The 22,057-nt window shown below is 41.4% G+C and overlaps 1 protein-coding gene across 1 annotated transcript in view; it reads left to right on the top strand.

Annotated features, from left to right (window-relative positions):
- Positions 1 to 10,294: 10,294 nt before the first annotated feature.
- LOC113444535 (calsequestrin-2) overlaps positions 10,295 to 22,057 on the top strand; it is a 66,992-nt gene continuing 55,229 nt past the window's right edge. The window contains exon 1 of the mRNA XM_026713345.2: positions 10,295 to 10,835. Within this exon, the coding sequence (XP_026569130.1) occupies positions 10,602 to 10,835 (234 nt within the window). The 5' untranslated portion in view covers positions 10,295 to 10,601. The remainder of the gene's footprint in view (positions 10,836 to 22,057) is intronic.

Genomic DNA, 22,057 nt, shown 5'->3' with positions numbered 1-22,057 from the left:
GACACGATCTACAAATTAGTTGGCATGCTGCTATGTGGGAGAAGAGAAATAAGACAAATTCTCACTTTTTAAACCACCGAATAAGAGAGGCACTATTAGAGATCTGGAACAGGATTATGAAAAAACATTACATTAAAATACCAGGTTGATTTTCCATCATGGAAGCCATGATATACCCAAACAATTTAGATATAAATAAAATGATGAGATACAATCAATTATTAGATGATCAAGGGATACTGAAAACAAATCAAAAATTGAAAAAGGAAGGCATAGTGGTAGATTGGTGGCCCTACCTACAATTGCAAACAAAATACAAAAAAGACATAGAAGAATTTGGTATAGATAAAATACTACAACAACTAGACAAAATATTATTAGGATCAGAGGAAAAATTTATAACCAAAATGTATAACTATCATTTAAAATTTGATAGAGAAGAGGAGGTAGTAAAACCAACCATGATAACCTGGATGAAAATTTTTGGATACAGCATACAATTAGAAGATTGGGAAAGATTATGAACTAAAAATTATAAATTAACATTGGCAGCCTCATATAAAGAAAATTTATATGTAATGTTTTATTGTTGGCATCTAGCACTGGCGAGATTGGCTAAAATTTATCCAAACTTAAAATCAGAGTGTTGGAAATGCAAAAAGAAACCTGGTGCATTCTTTCACATGCGGTGGACCTGCCCAAAAGCGAAAGAATTCTGGCATAAGATACAGATCTGGCTACAGGAAATAACAAGTTTAAAGATAATACCCAAACCTTAAATGTTTTTATTAGGGATAACCAAAGGAGAATATTCAAAAGAGAATGAACGTCTAATGATACACAACTTAACAGTGTGGCTGGCATATGCTCAAACTTGGAAATTAGTAGTACACCCACAGATGACATGATTATAAAAAACCTAATGGATTGCGCAGAAATGAACAAATTCATAATGGAATTGCAGGAGAGAGAAGATAAAGAATTCTATATGGCCTGCGGAAAATGGTATGTCTGGTTAGAAAATAGAAAGAAAATATAATGCAAAAGTAGAAGCTTTAAAATATAATTGTAAATAGTGTGTGTGTGTGTGTGTATGAATGTATGTATGTATGTAAGTATGTATAGGAGAATGGTATAACTGATGTCACAAATAACTGCAAAAAATGTAAATAGAACTTGTTTAATTAAAGGTGAAAATTTAATAAACTTTATTAAAAAAAAGATAGACTCAAGGTTCAAAAGGATATTACCAGAGTTGAAAATTGAGCCCTATCCAACAAAATGCAAACATGAACACCAACTTGCAGTCAGAAAACATGATGAAAACTTTTTAATTTTACCACACATGGATGGACTGGGAAAGTGTGACCATCCTAGACCAAGCTAAGTCCAAAAACACTTGTGAATTTCCAGAAGCCTGATACTATTTATGTGGATAATGGTTATGTCTATTTGTCTAATGATGGCAAATGTGTCAGTTTGCCACCATTAGACAACTAGACATAAACATTATCTACATAACTGTACAGAAGAGACAATCCGCCAAAGACCAGAAAGGCTCCCCACCAGCAGTCAACGCCCAGATGAGCATAGATTAACATCAGACCAACGATCAAGTAGAAAAAAAACCACAATCAACAAACTGCCAAACAAGCTAATAATAAACAGCCCAATCAAAGGACCTCCAAGGCCACTCCCACCAACACTGACAGGACAAGCCACTAGAATACAAACTGTGAGCAAACCTCAATCCTTACTAGCACTGATTATGTTATCTAGTTTGAATAATGAAATTTCTGTTAAGAAAACAACCAAGCTCAGAGAGCACCAAGGACCCCTGAATTATAAAATCATAAGGCTGGAAGGGACCTTGGAAATCTAATCCTACTCATGACAGGAGTCCTTACTCCATCTTGGATAAATGTCTGTCCAATCTTTTCTTGAAAACCACCAGTGTCGGAGCACCACAACTCTGGGGGCAAGCTGTTCCATTGATTAATTGTTCTCACTTTCATGAAGTGAGTTAGTTCCAGATTGGATCTTTCTTTAATGAACTTCCACCCACTGCGTCCTACCCTCAGGTGCAATGGAGAACTTGACCCCCTCTTCTCTGTGACAGCCCCTCAAGTACTGGTAGATAGTTAACCCTAATCCTTAACTTTCTAACTAGTTTCCACCCATTACTTCTTGTCCTATCTTCAAGACAATAGTGGGCATAGGTGATGTTTAAACCATGTTTTTTTTATCATGCACATACCTATTCCAAGAGCTTCCCAAAATGATATTCAAGACTGAAGCTCATACAATTTAAAAATAAAAATAATGAAAATTTCTGACTAAAAACTTTATGCAGTGTTGAGTAGTTAACTCTAGCAATTTTGTTCAATATCTAGCCAGTGACAGACAGAAGCAATTGCATCTTCATTCATATATAATAAATTAATTTGTTCTGCTAGCTTCTAAGTTCTGCCACATCACCAGTCATTTCAATTTACTATGAACTTTAAAATTCATAATTCCTCAACTTTTGATCTCACCATATTTAGGTTCCCAATTAACAGAGGATTAAATTTTTCCACTGGGAGGGAATATTTTAAGATGATTATTCCTCAGTCTAAACTAGTCAATAATTGAGCTTTGAGAATGCCAGCCAGCCAGTGCTCACTCTTTCTGCTTCCACTTTGCACTGAGTATAAGTAAACATTCACACTTCTAGTCAGTTTCCAGCACTCCATGAAAACAAGGGGCAAAGCCCTTTGGATTGCTGTGGTGCTAGCAAGCCTTGTATTGCAAATCCTGGTAGCATAACAAGCTGGCAAACATTAAAGAGCTTTTCCATATTTGCTGAGTATGAAGTAGTATTTAGAAACAAGTGTGATAGTACTCACAGACACAGGATACTGCAGTAGAGTTTTTAAGATTTCCTATCACGTTACTGCAGGTTTGCTGTCAGCATTATTGGATAGATAGGATGTGCATCAACAACAGCAGAATAAAAGTAATGTATAATAAAGTTCATTCATTTCTGTCCTCCAATTTAGTTCTTAAGTGTTACATAGTTTTGATAAAAATGTAATGTATCTGGTTATGCTCAAATGAATAACAGCAATGCTGAGTGTGGCCACTTAATTGTGTGAGTGTGGAGCTTAATTTCTGGAAAGGAGAAAGAAAGTTTTGTGTCAAGAAATAACATGCTTGGATATGAAAAATGCAGCAGATACATTTAATGCATGTATTGAACATATTAAGACATATGTCCCCCAAATCCTCCCATTATATATTGCTCTACAATGTCAGTAACTTTTAGGAATATACTGCAACTAGTGTCATTTTTCAAGGAGAGCAAGTATCAGCCACTTTTGAAAGTTCTTTCTAGAAGTGCTGCTGCTGCAGTTTTTCTAAACATGCTTAAGTAATATTGAGAGGGAGACATGTAAATTAAAACAGATGCAATAAAGAGTCTTATAGAATCTTGAAGATGAACACATCTAATATTGCTTTGGCAATATTTGGCAATGTCTATGACATTGAGGACCTTTTCTCACTGTCTACTCCAGAATGCTTAACTGGACTAACATTTCCTGTGCCAATATGCTGTCTTTTTAACAGAATAATATTTGCTGCTATGCTATCTAAATAACCACACAAGAAGACACACAAATATTCTGAGAGTATTAACTGGCAGATATGATGAGTGGAAGTCCTTCTAGACTGAACCCCTCCCCTGCACAGTGTAGAGCCTAATACAGACACCATTCCTTAGACAGTTTTCCCCATTAATTGTCAACTGCTTTTGTCACTTAACTAAGGAAATAATGGGAACCAGGGTGCAAAAATACACAGCTAGGTGTAACTACACTGGCAACACTTAACTACCTGTCTTTTAACAGCCAATATTTTGACAAAATTATTGACTGGATCAGCTAGAAAATTTCCAAGGCCTTGGAAATATAATTGCTTGGAAATTTTCTAGCTGATCCAGTCAGTAAGTGGAATTATCTTAACCAGCCCTCCTCCATTTCTGCATATTAATCTACAATTATCCAATTTGGTTTTTTATCAGTGTTGGAAGAAATATCCATCTGGTTCAGTTCCAGGCCAGGAGAAAGGCACTGGAGACAAAATGGAGGCTGATTTGAAAGAGGGTCCATTTATTGATGAAGCAGAACCAGAGGTGGTATTCAGCAGGTTCTGACCAGTTCTGGAGAACCGGTAGCGGAAATTTTGAGTAGTTCAGAGAACCAGCAAATACCACCACTGATTGGAGATTTTACAGTATACTTCCCCTGCCACACCCACCAAGCCCCGCCCACAGAACCAGTAGTAAAAAAAATTGAATCCCACCACTGAGCAGAACCACCACGCACATGTGCTTCTGGGTAGTTGACCACATGGAGTTGAAAATGGGGGGGTATTTATATCTTCTTTTGGCTTTGCACTTGAACTTCCTGTTCAAGAACATGTATTCTATTTGCTGTTGTCAGACTCCCATGGGGCCATGTACAAATCCTAGGAGTTTTTCTGAGCTAACTTTGGTTTGAACTGCTGGGGGTGGTGCAACTGAGATCATGCAATGAAGGGGCTTTGGGCAATTCCTATTGTGGCTGAGAGCTAATCCTATCTTTGTTGGATCTTGGGTGAGGATATTTGCTTATAAATAGAGCTAGCTATCTCTTTATCTCTTAAATGCTGACATCTGCTGTGGGTTATTAAGGAAGGTGGGAGCTGCTTTCTGTTCTATTGCTGGAACAAAGTAGGGTCGAGACTAGAGTTGAGTTCAGCTCTTTATTTAACTGTTAGTAACTTCAACTGAAGTCGAGCTGTGGCAGCCCCTTTTATAGCGGCTGCTCGCGGCTCAGCAGCCAATGACATTTATTTAAAACTCCCGCCGCTTAGGCGGCCAATCATAACTTTTATTATCTACCAATCGCTGGGTGGCAGTACTTGTCCAATAGGAATGCAGTATTACGAGAATGTAAAACAAGTATACAACACCCCTCCCCTCTTGGTTTGATCCAACGTTATGTGACGTAGTCGCGTATGTAGGCGGGGCTTTTGTGGGTCCTAGTTGACCTGTGCAGTTCAGTCTCTGCATTTATCTGGGTCGGTTCGGACAGGATCGCCATCTCTCCTGTTCTTCTCTCTGGAACTTCCTGGAAGGATAAGTCAGTCCTGCCGCTCCCGCCATGCTTTGTTAGGTTGGTTGGGTTGTCGCTCCCTCCTGGCAAACTCGGGCAGGTAGAGTCAGCTCGGCTGCTTCTTTCCTGGTTCTCCTCCAGCTCTCTTCTTTCAAACTCGCCTAATAGTAAGTAGTTTTTATTTGTTCTTGGGTTTTCTGTTGCTGGTTGGTGACCTGTTTTTAATTGGGTTAAGAGAGGGTCTTCCTTTTCTTTATTATTTAAGGGTTCCACCACTCTCTAGTTTTATTATTAATTATTGTTTTGTGTGACTTTGCTCTATGTTTCGGTTTGTGTCAGTGTTGCATTCGAGGTATCGAGATCGTAGTTGGTCTATGTGCCTTTTCCAGGTTCGGCCGTCCATCGTTTCTAATTGGTATGACCGGGGGCCTGTTATTTGTGTTATTGTTGCCGGTAACCACAATGGGTCTCCAGTAAGATTTTTCGCGTATACCAGGTTGCCTGGTATAAACGTGCGGTACTTTCTGGAGGAGTCTGGTGGCTTCTCGGGTTGTAGGTGGGGTGTAGTCTGTCCAAATATGATCAAATTTTCTTCCCATTAAAAGTTCAGCTGGGCTCTTGTTTGTTGATGTGCACGGTGTTATATATTGAATGGTGAGTATGGTGTTGATTTTGTCTTGCGTGTTGCCTCCTTCAAGTTTTTCTAATGCTTCTTTCGTGTATCGAACCATGCGTTCCGCCCTTCCGTTCACCACCGGATGAGCTGGCGCTATCAGAGCATGTCGTATGCCTTGTTCTGCGAGGAATTGTTCAAAAGCTAAAGCTGTGAACTGTGGGCCATTGTCCGATACTACTACATCTGGTAGACCATGAGTGGTGAAGAGTTTCTTTAGTTGTTTAGTGATGGCTTCAGTCGTTGTTGAATTCATGATGCTGACCTCTAACCAGTTCGAATAGGCATCGACGATGATTAGATATGTATATCCCTTTGTGGGTCTGGCGAAGTCTATGTGGATCCTTGAACAGGGGCCTCTGGGTGTCTCCCAGTCAAGGACTGGTGCTAAAGGAGGGGTAGGTCTGGACGACTGGCATTTATTACATGTTCTGACCCAGGTTTCAATGTCTTTGTCTATTCCTGGCCACCAGACGTAGCTTCTGGCCAGGGACTTCTTTTTTACCATGCCCGGGTGTCCTTCATGTAACATGTTCAGCACGTCTTCTTGCAATTTTTGTGGAACAACAACCCTATCCCGCCCCAATATGCATCCATTTTCAATTGACAGCTCAGTTTGCTGGTTTTTGAACAGTTTAAAAGTCTCGTTTTTGATGTTTTCCGGCCAACCCCTCCCCACCCAGTTCAGGAGTTGGCCCATTAGTGCATCTTTTGCGGTTTCCCTTGTGATGTCCGATGCGGTGATGGGCAAGTTCAATATCGTTTCAATTTGCAGGGTGTGTGTGGTGGGAGCTGGGTTGTCGTCGAGGTCTGGTAGAGGTGAGCGGCTCAATGCATCGGCGTTGGGTATGGCTTTTCCTGGTCGATAGACGAGCTTGTAATTGTAGGCTGCAAGAAATTCCGACCATCTTGTCATCCTTGGAGACAGGATGTTGGGGGTGGCCCTGTCTCCGGCCAGGATTCCTAGCAGTGGCTTGTGGTCGGTAATCAAAGAAAATGTTCTACCATAAAGATATTCGTGAAAATGTTTTACCCCCGAGATAGCGGCCAAGGCTTCTCTATCCAGTTGGCTGTAGTTTCTTTCAGCTTTGGACATTTTGGAATAAAAGGCGATTGGTGCCTCCCTGCCATCAGGTAGTATGTGGCTAAGTATTGCACCTATGCTGAATGGTGAAGTGTCACAGGTGACAGTGAGTGGTAGCATGTCGCTGTATTGGATCAATACAGATTTAGATGTAATCAAGTCCTTAATTCTTTGGAATGCAGCTTCTTCTTGTCGGCCCCATTTCCAGATGGCTTTTTTATCGAGTAGTCTATGCAGTGGTTCCGCTATTGTTGCCTTCTGCGGCAAAAAGACATTATAAAAATTAATGAGTCCTAAGAATGCCTGCAAATCCGTTTTGTTTTTGGGTCTGGGTGCTTCTTTTATGACTTGTATTTTTTTCTTGGTGGGGTGGATTCCTGCTTCATCAATAAGATATCCTAGGAACTCGACCTGATTTGTTGCAAGTTGGCATTTTTCTTTTTTGACCTTGAGTCCTGCTTCTCTAAACTTTTGCAAGACTGCCCTTAGCCGGTCCTTTAGCTGTTTCTTATTTCCTGCTGATATTAATACATCATCAAAATAGGGAACCACCCCTTTTAGTCCTTGGAGGAGGTGTTCCATCAGGCTTTGGAAAATGCCGGGGGCCACGCAGACACCAAATTGTAATCTGTTGCATTTAAAGGCCCCCCTATGTGTTACGATAGTTTGTGCCTCTGCTGTCTCAGAATCAACCGGCAACTGTTTTATGCCTGAGTGAGATCGAGCTTTGCAAAAAAATTTCCTCCCCCCAATGAGTGCAAAAGGTGCTGGACTACTGGAACGGGGTATGTGCTCTGCTGCAATGCATGGTTCAGGGTGGCCTTATAGTCACCACAGATGCACACGGACCTATCTGGTTTCATGGGAGTCACAATCGGGGTTTCCCATCTCGCATGGTCGATTGGCTCTAACACCCCCTGTGTGATGAGTTTGTTCAGCTGCTCATCAATTTTTGGCTTTAACGTAAAGGGAACACATCTGGCCTTTAGCCTGATGGGGGCTATGTTCAGGTATAGGCTAAATGAGATAGGGGTCCCACGGTACTTGCCTAAGGTCCTGTCGAATACGTCATGGAACTCCTCCATCAGGTCTTTTTCCCAGTCTGTCATGGTGACAGTGTTGATTCCTGTCACTTCGATTCCCAGGGGTGCGAACCATTCTAAACCAAGCAGGCTGGGGCGGTCTCGGTCAATGATGGTCAATGGAAGAATTTCAGTGTTTCTTAAATTTTACTGTGAAATGTCCCAATCCAACTACCAGAATCTTGTTTCCTTGGTAGTCTTTTATCGTCAGGCTTTGCTCTTCGAGTTCTTTTCGTTGTATGTCTGGTATCAAGTTTTTTATTGTGTTCCATGATACCATTGACAGATATGAGCTGGAGTCTACTTCCATTTCGCATGGCTCTCCTTCTATCTTGACATTTATTCAGACCTTCTTAGTATCAGTTGCTCTGGCATTCCCAATAATAATCGTCTGATGTGTTTCTTCCTTTTTGTTGAGTCGCTGAGTTCTGTTTTCCCGGCTCCAACGACTTCCGGTTGGCTTCTCCTTAGTTCTGGGGTGGGGCTACTGCCTCATCTTTTTGGACTATAGCTCTTTTTGTTTCGGCAGACCCTTGCAATGTGCCCCTGCAGTGTCTGTAGATGGCATCCAGAAAACGGCACTCAGAACGCGGGTAATTTCCTCCTCATCCGGCACACTGAAAATCCGGTTTTCTCCCTCTTCTTTCTCGCCGGTTCTGCTCTGACTGGAGTCTGTTTACCTCTTCATCTTCTCCCTCAGAGTCGGTTGATGACTCAATGTCTTCATGGTGGGTGGTTGCGGTAGTATGTTTCTGGGTACCTTCCTCTTTCTTTTCTCTGTTCTGACTTGGACTGTTGGCCCTATTCATTTGCTTCATTTTCGCTGCAGATTTTTTGCTGCCTCAGCTGCGGTTGCTTCAGCGACGGCTTCATTTATAGTAATGTTGGGTCAATTGAGCAGTTTGCTCTGCAGGGTAGCATCTCTCAATCCAAGGACTATGCGATCCTTCATGGCTTCATCCATGTTGAGGAACTCGCATGCCCCTCCAATGTCCCTTAGTGCTGCTACGAAGTCTCCAATACTCTCGCCTTCTCATTGATCCCGTTTGTAAAATTCGTGTCTTTGAATGAGGTTGGACACAACAGGCACATAATGGTTTCTCAGCATTCGGTTCACGTCTGGCCATGCCATCTGTTTGACATTGTTTGGTTTCGCCAATACCTTCGCCATTTTAAAGATGGTCGGACTGCAATGCATCAGGAATACGGTTCTCTTCCTCTGGTCAGTGATTCCTTGTAGTTTGTTGCTTTCTAAGAACATCAGGAACCTGTCAATATATGATTCCCAGTCTTCTTTGGCTGGGTTGAACGGTGTGGGTGGCGAGTTGTTGCTGGCCATCTCGTTGATTTTTCGGCTTCCGTTGCCACGTGCTTACGCTCTTTGTTCCTTCAATGCCACCTTCGTCGCCAGTGTTCTATCTCCAAAACAAAGTAGGGTCAAGACTAGAGTTGAGTTCAGCTCTTTATTTAACTGTTAGTAACTTCAACTGAAGTTGAGCCGCGGCAGCCCCTTTTATAGTGGCTGCTCGCGGCTCAGCAACCAATGACATTTATTTAAAACTCCTGCCGCTTAGGCGCCAATCATAACTGTTATTATCTACCAATCACTGGGCGGCAGTACTTGTCCAATAGGAATGCAGTATTACGAGTATGTAAAACAAGTATACAACACTTTCCAAGAGCATGTTTCTCCACTTCTCATCCAGGGAAATATAATATTCTGCCTTTTTAATATTTCTCAAAATATTTAATTTTTCTGGGAGAGGGGGTGGGTGCAAACTATCTACAGTTATATCTGCCGATGTCTTGCGTTATTAAAGGGTTTTCATCATGCCTCCTGTAATGTAAAAATGATATAAAGCAAATATAAAATTGATATAAAGACTATTTGAGAAGTAATCCAGCAGACGACTCTATAAAGCCAACTAAACTATAAAGAACTATAAAGCCATAAGACAAGTTTTATGGCCTGGAAATTAGATGGTACATATGAACCAAATGAAAACCCCTCAAATCCCCCCAAAAAAACAAACCCCATAAGCATTTTATGGAGTTTTTCCTTCACAAAATGAATGATAATTAAAACATCTCATTTAAAACACTTTAATTGTTTTTAGTAAAACAAATAATACAGTAAAGTATTTGCAAGGGAAATTACCATAAACTCGTGCATTCTGATTGATGATTGCCAGTTTTCTGCACAAGGAAGAATGCAAATCTCCCTTAACTTCTTCCCCACCCTCTGCTTTCCCTTTCTCTCACTCAGAGGCAGAGTGCCAGCAGTCTCTCAATCGTGTCATATCTTTCCTTTTAATTCATTGTAGGATCTATTTATAGCTTTAAACAACTGCTTCCTAAAAATGGAGTTCTGGATGACACAGAAGCTGCCCTGAGCTATGTAAGGGATCCAGGATTTGGTCTCCCTGCTTGTCCTATTCTTTTGCCTTTGTCTTCAAACAAGGGTTACTTGCTTCAGATGCTTCCTGGTGACCTGAATCCATCTAGATCAATTTACTGGAAAAACGTGGGGATCAAAACAGTGCACAGAGATTGCTGAATTTCTCTAGGCTTTCCCCCTAAAATTTCCTTTTGTCTCCCAGATAAACTCACGGAAGGACAGCGGTATGAAGGTAGCGCGCTGGTTCCTGGCAGTTTTTTATATGCTTGCCTGCTACAGGGCTGAAGAAGGACTGGACTTCCCTACCTATGATGGGAAAGATCGTGTAGTTGACTTGAGTGAGAAAAACTACAAGCAGGCCTTAAAGAAGTACGATATGTTTGGTGTGCTGCTCCATGAACCAGTGACTTCCGACAAAAGCTCTCAAAGGCGATTTCAAATGACTGAAATGGTGCTTGAGGTATGTGTAACTACAGGTTTATGTAATTATTCATGGAATAATTTGGAGCCTAAATTGGAGCAGGGTACAGATCTTCAAATGGGCATTTGAGAGAAGTATCGATGCAGATTTATATTATCTTTGGCAATTAATTTCTAAATCTAACAAAGCTTTTAAGAGTAAAACTCTGCTTCTCAAACTGTACTGTTTTTATTATTATTATTTAATTATTTTAAAGTTTCTTTCATCCATATATTGGATTCAGTTATTTTCCTTCCCATTAGGAACTAAACAAGAAAGCCCAGCTGAAACCACTTCAGGTTCCATGTTCTTTGCAGGTTATCAGTCTTGGTTAAGTATTCATTTCTGAGGGGGGAAAAACCCTGATTAATATTCTAGAAATGAAATGGTTCCAATATTAATGAAGCTAATCCAATAAAATGGGATATTATAACTGCCAGAAATATTCTAGAAGAAATGGCTAACCATAATTGAAAGAGAAATATTTTTACAGACTGTTAATGGGAAACAATAGCAACATTATAGAAATAGGGCAGATTCAAGGTCATATTATTACGGTAGCTGGTGAAGTTAGCTTGTTTTTGTCTATAGCAACTTGTGTTTTCAGAATAAGCAAATACCTAGAACCATCCCACAATATTGTCTTGTAAGCATCTTCTCAGAATCCTGTACTCTATAGCTAAAACTCATAGTTGGGTCTCATTTGAGCACAATGCTTTCTAGATTTTGTAAGACGTGATACTAGAGTCTTATATGGTTAGATAATTTTGTGCAGTTATTCACAGAATTGAAAGCTACCTATATGAGATGGTTACTATTCACAAAAAAAGGCAGCTTATGGTTCACTATCACTTGTATGAGAGAAATACCTACTGACAATATCTGTGTCAGTGCCTAGCTACCCCAAAGCTTCAATCACACAATTATTCACCTTTAAAGGTTAGGTTCTGGCAGCAGAGGAACAACTATATAGCAGTGTTTTCCTATATTGCTAAGGCAATATGAGAAATCACAATGCATATGGAAGAAGTCACTTCTTCAATGTCTCTCTTTATCAGCAATAATACCAAGAGCAAATACCAAAATGAGAGAATATGAAGCATCTGTGATCTATTTCTATGATTTGGTGCTTTTTTAATTACCTGAGAAGAAGTGATACTGTGGCCATCCCTTTGCCAGTAAGGCAACATAAAAACAAAATCAAAAGATACCTGGGTTATGAATTTCATGATGATCAATATGTGGCAAAATTCTCAGAAATTACAATAGCATATTGGTGGCACACCTTAAATTGTCACAATTTGTCTCTGAGCTCAAAAAAGGGAGCAAGAAAACAAAATACAAAGTTTTGCATAATTATTTATAGTTATTGATCAAACAGAACTTGCTAATCTGCTGATAGATACTATCTGCTCTTGAGAATAGATTTTTGTTCTCAGATCTGGATAATCTCCAATGTGTCCCTATTGACAACAGGGACACACTTATAGCTGCATTAAAAAAAGGTAAAAGTTTCCCCTGTCCAATCGTGTCTGACTCTGGGAGATGGTGCTCATTTCTGTTTCCTAGCCGAGTGAGTCAGCATTATCTGAAGATGCTTCTGTGGTCATTGGCTGACATGACGTTCTTCATCAACATTCCATTTTGCTACAATTTTACCCCATCTGTGATATGTTCTATTACTTTCTCACTGAAATGGTCTGTCTTCCACTGAGCATATTTCGGGGCTTGCACTATAAAAACTGCAAACCAAATCTTGCAATTGCCCATTTCTCAAATTGTACCTCAAATTGTGCCAAATTGTGTTCTTGTCGTCTATGTGCATAAAATATGTATGTTTTCCTTTCAGAAGTGTAAATAACTAGAAACTCAGAAACTCTTGCTGCTCATGGTCACTTCCACATGAGATTTCTGTGGCAATGAGAAAGTAGTTCCTAACTATTACGTTGCCATAAGAGTTTCTTGATCCTGCCATTCAAGATTTAGCATTGCTTTTGCATATCCTCATCATGCCATGCCACTCCCAGAGTTCTTTATCAGCTGAACTGAAGTTAATCAACTGATTAATAGCTAGACTGGGCTATGGGAGGAATTCCTGTCTTGATCTGCTTTGGCTCCTGGACCTTTTCTCCCCCACCCCGTTCTGAAGCAAAGCATTTATGGGGCCTTACTATCATTCCTTCATCACCTGCTGGGTGCTCTGAGTGGTTGCTTTATCAGCATAGTGCTGGGGATGGGGTTGACCATTTGCTCTTTTCGGCTCACTTTTTTCTCCTTTATTACTAAGAATAAATTTGGCAAAGGAAGAACAAGGAAGGGGCAGCATACTAGCTAATTGCCATTTAATCTCCCATTTGCCCTCATTGGACAGCTTCAGAGAGTGATGGCCAATGGAAGGGCAGAAGAATGTGTGGAATGCTCCACAGTGATACAGAACACCACAGGTCGTTTGTCATGCAGGCATGTTTTCAACTGCATTGTATAGTTGAAACTACTGAGAAGCTAGAGGTTCTTTTTGTTTTGTTGTTTAAATGATATTGTCCCATTGGGAGGAATGTTTCTGGCTCTTGAGATTTAGGTCCATTAAGAGCTAAACCTGTATGGGTTCCTCCAGCAATCCAGAATAAATGAAAACAACTGAAACAGATATGAGTTTTGTTTCATTTCTTACTTTTCTTCAACAACAAATATATAGAATCAGGCTACTGAGTATTTTTTCTCTTCTTTTCCCTTTTCTTTTGTGTATAGTGAGAGTGAGGGATTTTGTTCCTAAGAATCTGTAGAAACTTAATCCACAATGATATTTTTTATTCCTTGTTCTTGGCATTTCCAATTCTTAGAGATGATGATATAGGGACTGAAAATGATAGTAATACCTCACGTTAATAAAACCTTTGTATAGGCATGGGTGTTTGTATCCAAATAGCAATGTCATTCATTTGGAGCTTTTTGGATATTCCTCCACATGGTTCTGTCCCCCCCACCCCATCAAGGAAAATCTGCTAGGGAGAATAGAACAAAATAATTGCTTATCCGTAGCTCCCTAAGTCCTCCAACTAAATGCATTAATGAAGTGCACCAATGAAGAAATAGTGGAGTAGTAAAATACATAAAATCTTTATGCCTAAGAGATACAATAATGTTAGTGATAAAGGCTTATTTCATTCCTTGTGGCAAGTCACTATATTTTCTGTACAGTGGACTGGTGGAGCAGCATATTCATATTCCACTTTTTTATTGTTGTTCATTGGGAAGCATCCATGACTGCTAGTTTTCCATAGGACACCTACATCTTATCTGGTTATTTAATTGGCAGGAGAAAGATTTTTCAACTCATGCTGTAGGAATGTGACATATACAGTGATGGACTGGTCTGAATGCTGATTGTCTCTTGGAGCATCTCACAAAAGGTTTCATATGACCTGGCTGGATCATATTTTTATTTGGACAGAATGTTCCTAATTTCAGTGACCTTAAGCAAAGTGTTTCAGCTTTCTAAATTTAAAGGGGATCATGGTGAACTTTGGACTTCTTTATTAAGCTTTATTGCCAAGGCCTGTTATGGAAATGCTAAAAGAAAGTAAAATCAGAGGTTTTGCAGTGGCATACATAATAACTGTAAGAGTGGGGAGCCCTCAAGTCAGTCTTGACTTCTGGTGACTGCTTGAACAAGTCCCAACAGTTTTCTTAGCAAGCTTTTGGGAAGTGATTTGCCTAAATTACCTTCTTCCTAGGACTGAGGGAGAGAGGAACTGGCCCAAAGGTCAAAAATGGATCCATCTAGAAAATACTAATACTAAAAATATTTGCATTGTAATGGGTTCCAAGATCCAGAGCACATGTTATTCACATAAACTTTTATTGTACAACAACTAGTACCTTCTTTATGAAATGTTATGGAGATCTACTTGATAATTAACTCTTATTTGCAATAGTATATTGTAATAATAGTATTTTTAAAATTAGGAAAATAGTATACCTGAGGCATAGAGGGGATGCGTTGTCCTGCAGAAAGATAGAATTTTGAAAGTACTCTCCTTTACATGTTCTCCTCACCACCTTTGTTATTATTTAACAAAATGGAAGCACTGGAGAGATTTCCCTCCCTCTGTATTAATATAAAAATATAAAATTAATATAAAAAGGATATTTTGTGCTCAGACTCACATAAATAATGTAGGTGTCTGTTAAAATAGTTGTTTAACCATTTTTAGTCATCAAAAATCAATTAAAAATAGTACCTATTTTATTGTGCAAATAATGGAGATGAGGAAAACTATACAAGGCCGCAATTTATATCTGGATTTTTTTTCATACAATACATTTCTATTGAAATTTAAAATAATCATATGCAAAGGTGCACACGCATAGGCAAGTGAAGAACACCAAGCTGGCAATTTTCTCAGAATTTGTGAATTTCCTGCAGTTAGGCAGGAAAAACCAAATGCACAAGTATAGGGAGTAGTTGGCTCAACAACAATAACTGTGAGAGGAATTTAGGTGTCCTAGCAGACCAACACTTAGGCATGTGCCAGCAGTGGGCTGCAAGTGCCAAAAAAAAGTCAATGCGGTCCCAGGCTGCGCAATGGAAGAATAACATCAAGATCATGAGAAGTGATAGTATTGCTCTATACTGCACTAGTGAGGCCACATTTAGTCCAATTGTGCTCAATTTTAGTCACCATAATACAGAAAAGATGCTAAGGCCTCGGAATGCAGAAAATAGCAACAAAGATAATAAGGGGTCTGGAGGCTAAACTGTATGAAGAATAGTTAAGGATTAGTGTCACACCCCTGGTGGAGACTGATTCTGAGGAAGAGGAGGAACAGCCAACAGGGAGTGGGAGTATGGCTCCAGAGATGGTGGAGGAGGCTGGGGAAGGGCAGAGGCCGGCTGAGCAATCAGAGGACGATACAGGCCCATCCCCTATCCATCCTAGGTCACGCAGGGAGGAGAGGATCAGGGAAAAGCGAGGTCTACTCAGGAGGAGATTACCATGATCCTCCTCGTTGCTTGCAGCTGGGAGCTATGTATATAAGTTTGTAACTACCTAGTCAGAATTGCTGGACTCAAAGTTTATTGTTTTCTTTGAAAGAGGTTTATCTTTGCTGGCGTTCTTCCCATGGACTCTCCTCAGTTACCTTCCTGGAATGTGTGATTAATTATCTTGGTTTGCTTCGGAACTCTCGTCTATGCAGTTTGTTTTGGTTTTCTTTTTGCCTCATTATTTACTTTTGTGACTTTAAACTGTGCCTGATAAAACACTGAAGTTAAGTTGAAGGCATTACCGGACTTTAATGTATGTTTTGGGTTTTGGGTTATTTTGAGAGACTACGGGTCATCACAATTAGAGTTAACTATCTACCAGTACTTGAGGGGCTGTCACAGAGAAGAGGGGGTCGAATTCTCCATTGCACCTGAAAGTAGGACGCAGTGGGTAGAAGCTCATTAAAGAAAGATCCAATCTGGAACTAAGGAGAAACTTCTTGAAAGTGAGAACAATTAATCAATGGAACAGCTTGCCCCCCAGAGTTGTGGTGCTCCGACACTGGTGGTTTTCAAGAAAAGATCGGACAGACATTTATCCAAGATGGAGTAAGGACTCCTGCCATGAGCAGGATTAGATTTCCAAGGTCCCTTCCAGCCTTATGATTTTATAATTCAGGGGTCCTTGGTGATCTCTGAGCTTGGTTGTTTTCTTAACAGAAATTTCATTATTCAAACTAGATAACATCATTAGTGCTAGTAAGGATTGAGGTTTGCTCACAGTTTGTATTCTAGTGGCTTGTCCTGTCAGTGTTGGTGGGAGTAGTCTTGGAGGTCCTTTGATTGGGCTGTTTATTGTTAGCTTGTTTGGCAGTTTGTTGATTGTGGGTTTTTTTTCTACTTGATTGTTGGTCTGATGTTAATCTATGCTCACTTGGGCGTTGACTGCTGGTGGGGAGCCTTTCTGGTCTTTGGTTGATCATCTCTTCTTTACAGTTATGTAGCTAATGTTTATGTCTAGTTGTCTAATGGTGGCAAACTGACACATTTGCCATCATTAGACAAATAGACATAACCATTATCCACATAAATAGTATCAGGCTTCTGGAAATTCACAAGTGTTTTTGTACTTGGCTTGGTCTAGGATAGTCACACTTTCCCAGTCCATCCATGTGTGGTAAAATTAAAAAGTTTTCATCATGTTTTCTGACTGCAAGTTGGTGTTCATGTTTGCATTTTGTTGGATAGGGCTCAATTTTCAACTCTGGTAATATCCTTTTGAACCTTGAGTCTATCTTCTAAAGTGTTGGTGTATTGATTCATCTTGTGTGAATTTAATGAATTCCACTTCTATCCCTTCATACAAATTGTTTATGAAGATGTTGAAGAATACTGGGTTAAGATAAAAACATGGTACTCCCTTGCATGCTGCCCTCCATGTTGATGTAGTTCAATTGTGGATTAGATGTTGAGTGTGGTTGGTCAGCCAGTTACAAATCTCTTTATGCCCTCCTGCAGCACTTTGCATGGCCCGTTTTTGACCTGTTTTTGACCCATTTTTCAGCCCATTTTCTGCCCGTTTTTTGGCCCAGTTTTGGCCGGCAACGTGTGCTGCAGGAGGCCATGGAGGGTGAAAATGAGGCACGGGGTGGGGGGGGCACACGCAGCCCATTTTAGCTGCCAGAGGCACTGCAGGATGGTCCCTTCATTTGATATTTCTGAGCCACTACCTTGGGCCAGATTTAAACACCCCACGAGGCAGATCCGGCCCATGGCCCTTGAGTTTGACAGCCCTGGTCTATTGTTATTATATCAGTTAAACCCCATTTTTTCCTGCATCAGGATAAATAAACTTTTCTCTGTAAATAGCGTAAGGCAGGGGTGGGATACTGGTTCGGTGATTTACAAGGTTCAGTGATTTACAATGTGCTTCCCTGCATGCTGCGAGCGTGCGCCTGTAAATCATCATCAGCACGCTGCGTGCAGAGAAGCAGCCTTTGAAACAGCCCTCTTTTCCTGCTTTTTTAACTGCAGCTGTGCCTCGTTGGGCAGCTGAAGTTGAAAAATCAGAAAATAAAGGTCAGGTAAGAGCCCAGGTGGGTGGGTGGGCAAAAACATCAGCAGACATAGAACCGGTTCTATGTCTGCTGCTCTTCAGAGCTACCGGTTCTACAGAGGTGGACAGAACCGATAGAAACCCACCCCTGGTGTAAGAAACCTACCCCTGGTGTAAGGCCAGAAAAGTACTCTTAACTTCTTTCTTCCTCTAATCAGATAAAGCAAGATTAGATTAACAGAATTAGATTTTTCTTTCATTTTTCTGCTAGGTTACGTTTAATAGTTATGAATAATGGTGACCTATATTTTAAGTGATTTTATTTTTTTTCTTTCAAAATTTTCTTTGCAATCTGAAGTGTTTTTTCTAGCATGTTATTTGTTTGAGGATACTGAACAATAACACAATGAAAGTTATAGAAAACTGGAATGAATAGAACTCTGTTGCCATAAATTGGATTTCATTGTTATTCATCAAGGATGCTACACAAAATAATTTCTGAATTGTACAATAGCTTTATTAAAATAACTTCAGGCAGAAAAAATATAGAATAGGCACATTGTCCTCTTAATTAACATAAATTAACTGCTAAAGTTTATCAAAAAGGCTGTTGTAATTAAAGGTTAGGTTCATTGTGTTAATTTTGTTGATCATAATGTTGAACATAATGTCTCTTTAATGTGCTCACAATAGTTGACTAGATTTTTCATAATCGTAGTGAATAAAGTCTAGGATTTCCTATTCTATAAAGTCTGCTTCAACATTGATTCCCTTTCCCATTGACTTAGAATTCTTCCTTTTGGGCATGTTAATGTTGTATTCTGCCTCAGGAGCAGTGCAGAAGCCTTATGCTGTCTTTGTACATTTAATATGAGACAAATTAAGGGATATGCTTGATAGATTCATCTAATTTTGTTAAGAATAGCCCAGGCTCCTGCGTCATTCTCGAGGAAAATAGGGTTACCCATCATCTGTAGATTAACAGAGTTGGAGGGACTTTGTAGGTCATCTCGCCCAAATCCCTCCCCCGCCACAAGCAGAGACCCTACACCATTTCTGACAAATGGCAGTACAATCTCTTCTTGAAAGTCTCAAGTGATGGCGCTCCCACAACTTCCGAAGGCAAGCTGTTCCATTGGTTGATTATTCTCTCTGTCAAAAAATTTCTCCTTATTTCCAGGTTAAATCTCTCCTTTACATCCATTATTTCTTGTCTGGCCTACAGGTCTGGCCTACAGGTGCTTTAGAAAATAGCTTGACTCCTGCCTCTCTATGGCAGCCCCTCAATGTATTTCAGATTACATTGGCATGCTTTTATGCCGAATCAAGAATTGGAAGAATATACAATAATGTAGTCATGAGGAAGAGACACTAGGAATCAGATTATATTACATCTCCATCCACAATAGATCCAGTAAACCTTTTCTCAATAAATTTTATTCTTAAAAGTTGAGAACAGAGAATTCATAGAATTTATCTTACTGTGCAAATAGACCTTGTATTAAACTTTGTTTTCATCCACAGTTCTAAAGGGTGTTTCACAAATTAATTTTCCAAACACTGTCTTTAAAATCCACACTGTAAAAATACATGGAAACTGGCATGCCAAGATTTCAGGTACTCAATGCAGGTAGGCAGAAAATGAAGAAAGGAGCAAGTGCCTTGACTGTTTTCAGTGGTTTTGCCATGGGATGGGTGATCCCCAGTGGTGGTATTCAATTTTTTCCCCTACCGGTTCTGTGGGTGTGGCTTGATGGGGAAGGGTCATGTGACTGAGTGGGCATGTCCAACTTGATGTCACTCATGCCCACGCCCACTTAGTCACATGACCCCCACCAAGCCACGCCCACAAAACCTGGTAGGAAAAAAAATTGAATTTCTATTTATTTTTCTGCCCTGGCAGGCTTGGCTTAATCTGTCAAAGACCTGGCCTAATCCTGCATGCTGCCCGCTCTCCCTTCACCAGTCACACACATCACTCCATTTCCCCTCTTCCAGAGGCCCCATTTAATCTACCCATTTCCTCCCCCACAACCGCCTCTTTCATTATCCCACAGCCATGAACTTAACTTCCTCCCACGGCTGGCTACCAGGGAAGGCAAAACAGGGCTGATCCATTGTTGTTGCTGTGTTCCCTGCCAGCCCACATCTCACCCTTGTCATGAGATACCTGCAGCCAATGCATGTTTTTTGGGGTGTGGCTGGACTCCAGCCGCACCGAAAAAAAAGACGTGGCAGCTATAGCCTTCTTGCAGTGAAAATTACCGACCTCCAGCTTTGCTCTGCTTCTCCAATGCACCACCGCCATTATGTTCTATGCACCGGCCACACAGGCTCACCCCATTGCCTGCTGCACCACTCCATTCAGACTTGCTCAGGCAAGTCCCTCCGGTGCAGCGGGCTCAATGGGGTGGAACTGCACGGTTTTTGCCACCTCTTTGCCAGCCGGAATCAAGCTGGAGGGGCGGCTGGAGATTTCTCCTGCCAGCAAAGAAGTGGTGGCTGGAGGCTTCTCCCACTGCTTTTTGCCCACATGAAGGGCCTGAAGCAGCCACTTTTTTGCCAGCCACAACTGAGCCGGGAGCGGTGGCTGGAGGCTTCTCGCTCTGGCAAAGATGTGGTGGCTGGAGGTTTCTTGATGGGGTGGAGACAAAGCAAGACTTGGCTGGAAGTCAGAAGGCAACTCCTGCGCCCTGCCTGTCCGTTTTTGGTCCCCCTCTCCACATCGAAGTACCTGGGGCAGCTGTCTTCGAGCAGCAGTGGAGTGAAGGGAAGGAAGGCAGAAAAGTTCACCCAAGTCTTCTCCTCCTTCTCAGGTATACACAGAGTGTGTGCATCTCACGGCGCCAGACGGACTCGCCCACGTGCCATCTCCTCGCAGAAGGTCCTGGCCTCATGTGGGACCTGCTAGGAAACAGTGTTTGGGCTGCTGGCAAACTCACTGCCTTGTTCTTTGTGCCAGGGTGCACCCCATTGCCTGCTGTGCCAGAGTGGAAGTACTTGCCCCGGCAAGTCCATCCGATGCAGCAGGCAATGGGGTGCACATGCACGGCTGGGGCAAAGAACAGGGCGGTGATGGCGGGACTGAAGCTCTTTTTTGGTGCATTCAAAAAGCAGAGGTCGGTAGTTTTTGGCACAAGAAGCCTGAAGCTGCTGCCTCTTTTTTTCATCTCAAGAAGCCTCCAGCCAGCCAGCTCGGTTCCAGTTGGCAAAGAGGCATCAGCTGGGAGGTTTCTCGCACTGAAAAAAAGAGACAGCAGCTGCAGGCATCTCGCAATAAGAGGGACAAGATGCGGGCTGGTGGGGAGCCCAGCGGCTCTCAGCCCTGGCTTGCCTTCTGTGGCAGCCAGCCATGGGAGGAAGGTAAAGTCATGGCCATGGACATTGAAAGAGGTGCTTGTAGGGGAGGAAGTGAGGAGATTAAGGGCCGGGGCCTCTGAAGGAAGGGAAACTGGGCGATGCATCAATCTTAAGGGAGAGCAGGTGTCAAGCGGGTGGTGGCTCCAGGGCAAGGCCGGAGCTGGGGAATCACAGGTTCCCTGACCCAGCCGAGGCAGGTAGGGGCTCCAGGCCTTCAGAGAATAGCGCATCCGTGGGGCCTCAGCCCCCAAGAAGATGAAGGGTGAGTGGGCAGCATGCATTGCTTGCCTTTGGTGAGTTGAACTGACCGGGCATTGGCAAGGCAAATGGCAAGGTGGGCCACATGGTGAAGGTAACATGTATAGGGCGGGGTGGGCGGGGCGAGCATCGAGCAGCCAAAAGAGGTGAGCGAGCAGCGACCAGGTGACCATGTTGGGGGCATGGCCAGAAAGAAGTCGTTACCGGTTTGGCAACCCAGGCCAAACCATTGCTATCAGTTCTCCCAAACTGGTGTGAACCAGCTGAATACCACCACTGGTGATCCCTCACAGGGTGGATAAAAATCTTAATATATGGTTTATTCATCTCATGGCAAAACTAAGGCAGCAAATTAGAATGGCATGTGACCTTCAAATATCTTTGAATAGATATTTATATCTGTGGTGCAGAGTTCTTTCCATTCTAAAAATACAAACCATTATATGGCAGTAACCTCACAATACTTTCATAACCTTTCATATATACTTTTAACATAAAGTCTAAAACATAACAGGTCATACATTCTCCCACACATTCCATTTTATATAGTATAATTGAGGG

This window comes from Pseudonaja textilis, chromosome 2 (assembly GCF_049901715.1).
Source record: "Pseudonaja textilis isolate UNSWEBS1 chromosome 2, rPseTex1.2, whole genome shotgun sequence".
Taxonomy (NCBI): Eukaryota; Metazoa; Chordata; class Lepidosauria; order Squamata; family Elapidae; genus Pseudonaja; species Pseudonaja textilis.
The sequence above is the reverse complement of the archived record's forward strand: the minus strand, read 5'-3'. Positions and strand labels throughout refer to the sequence as shown.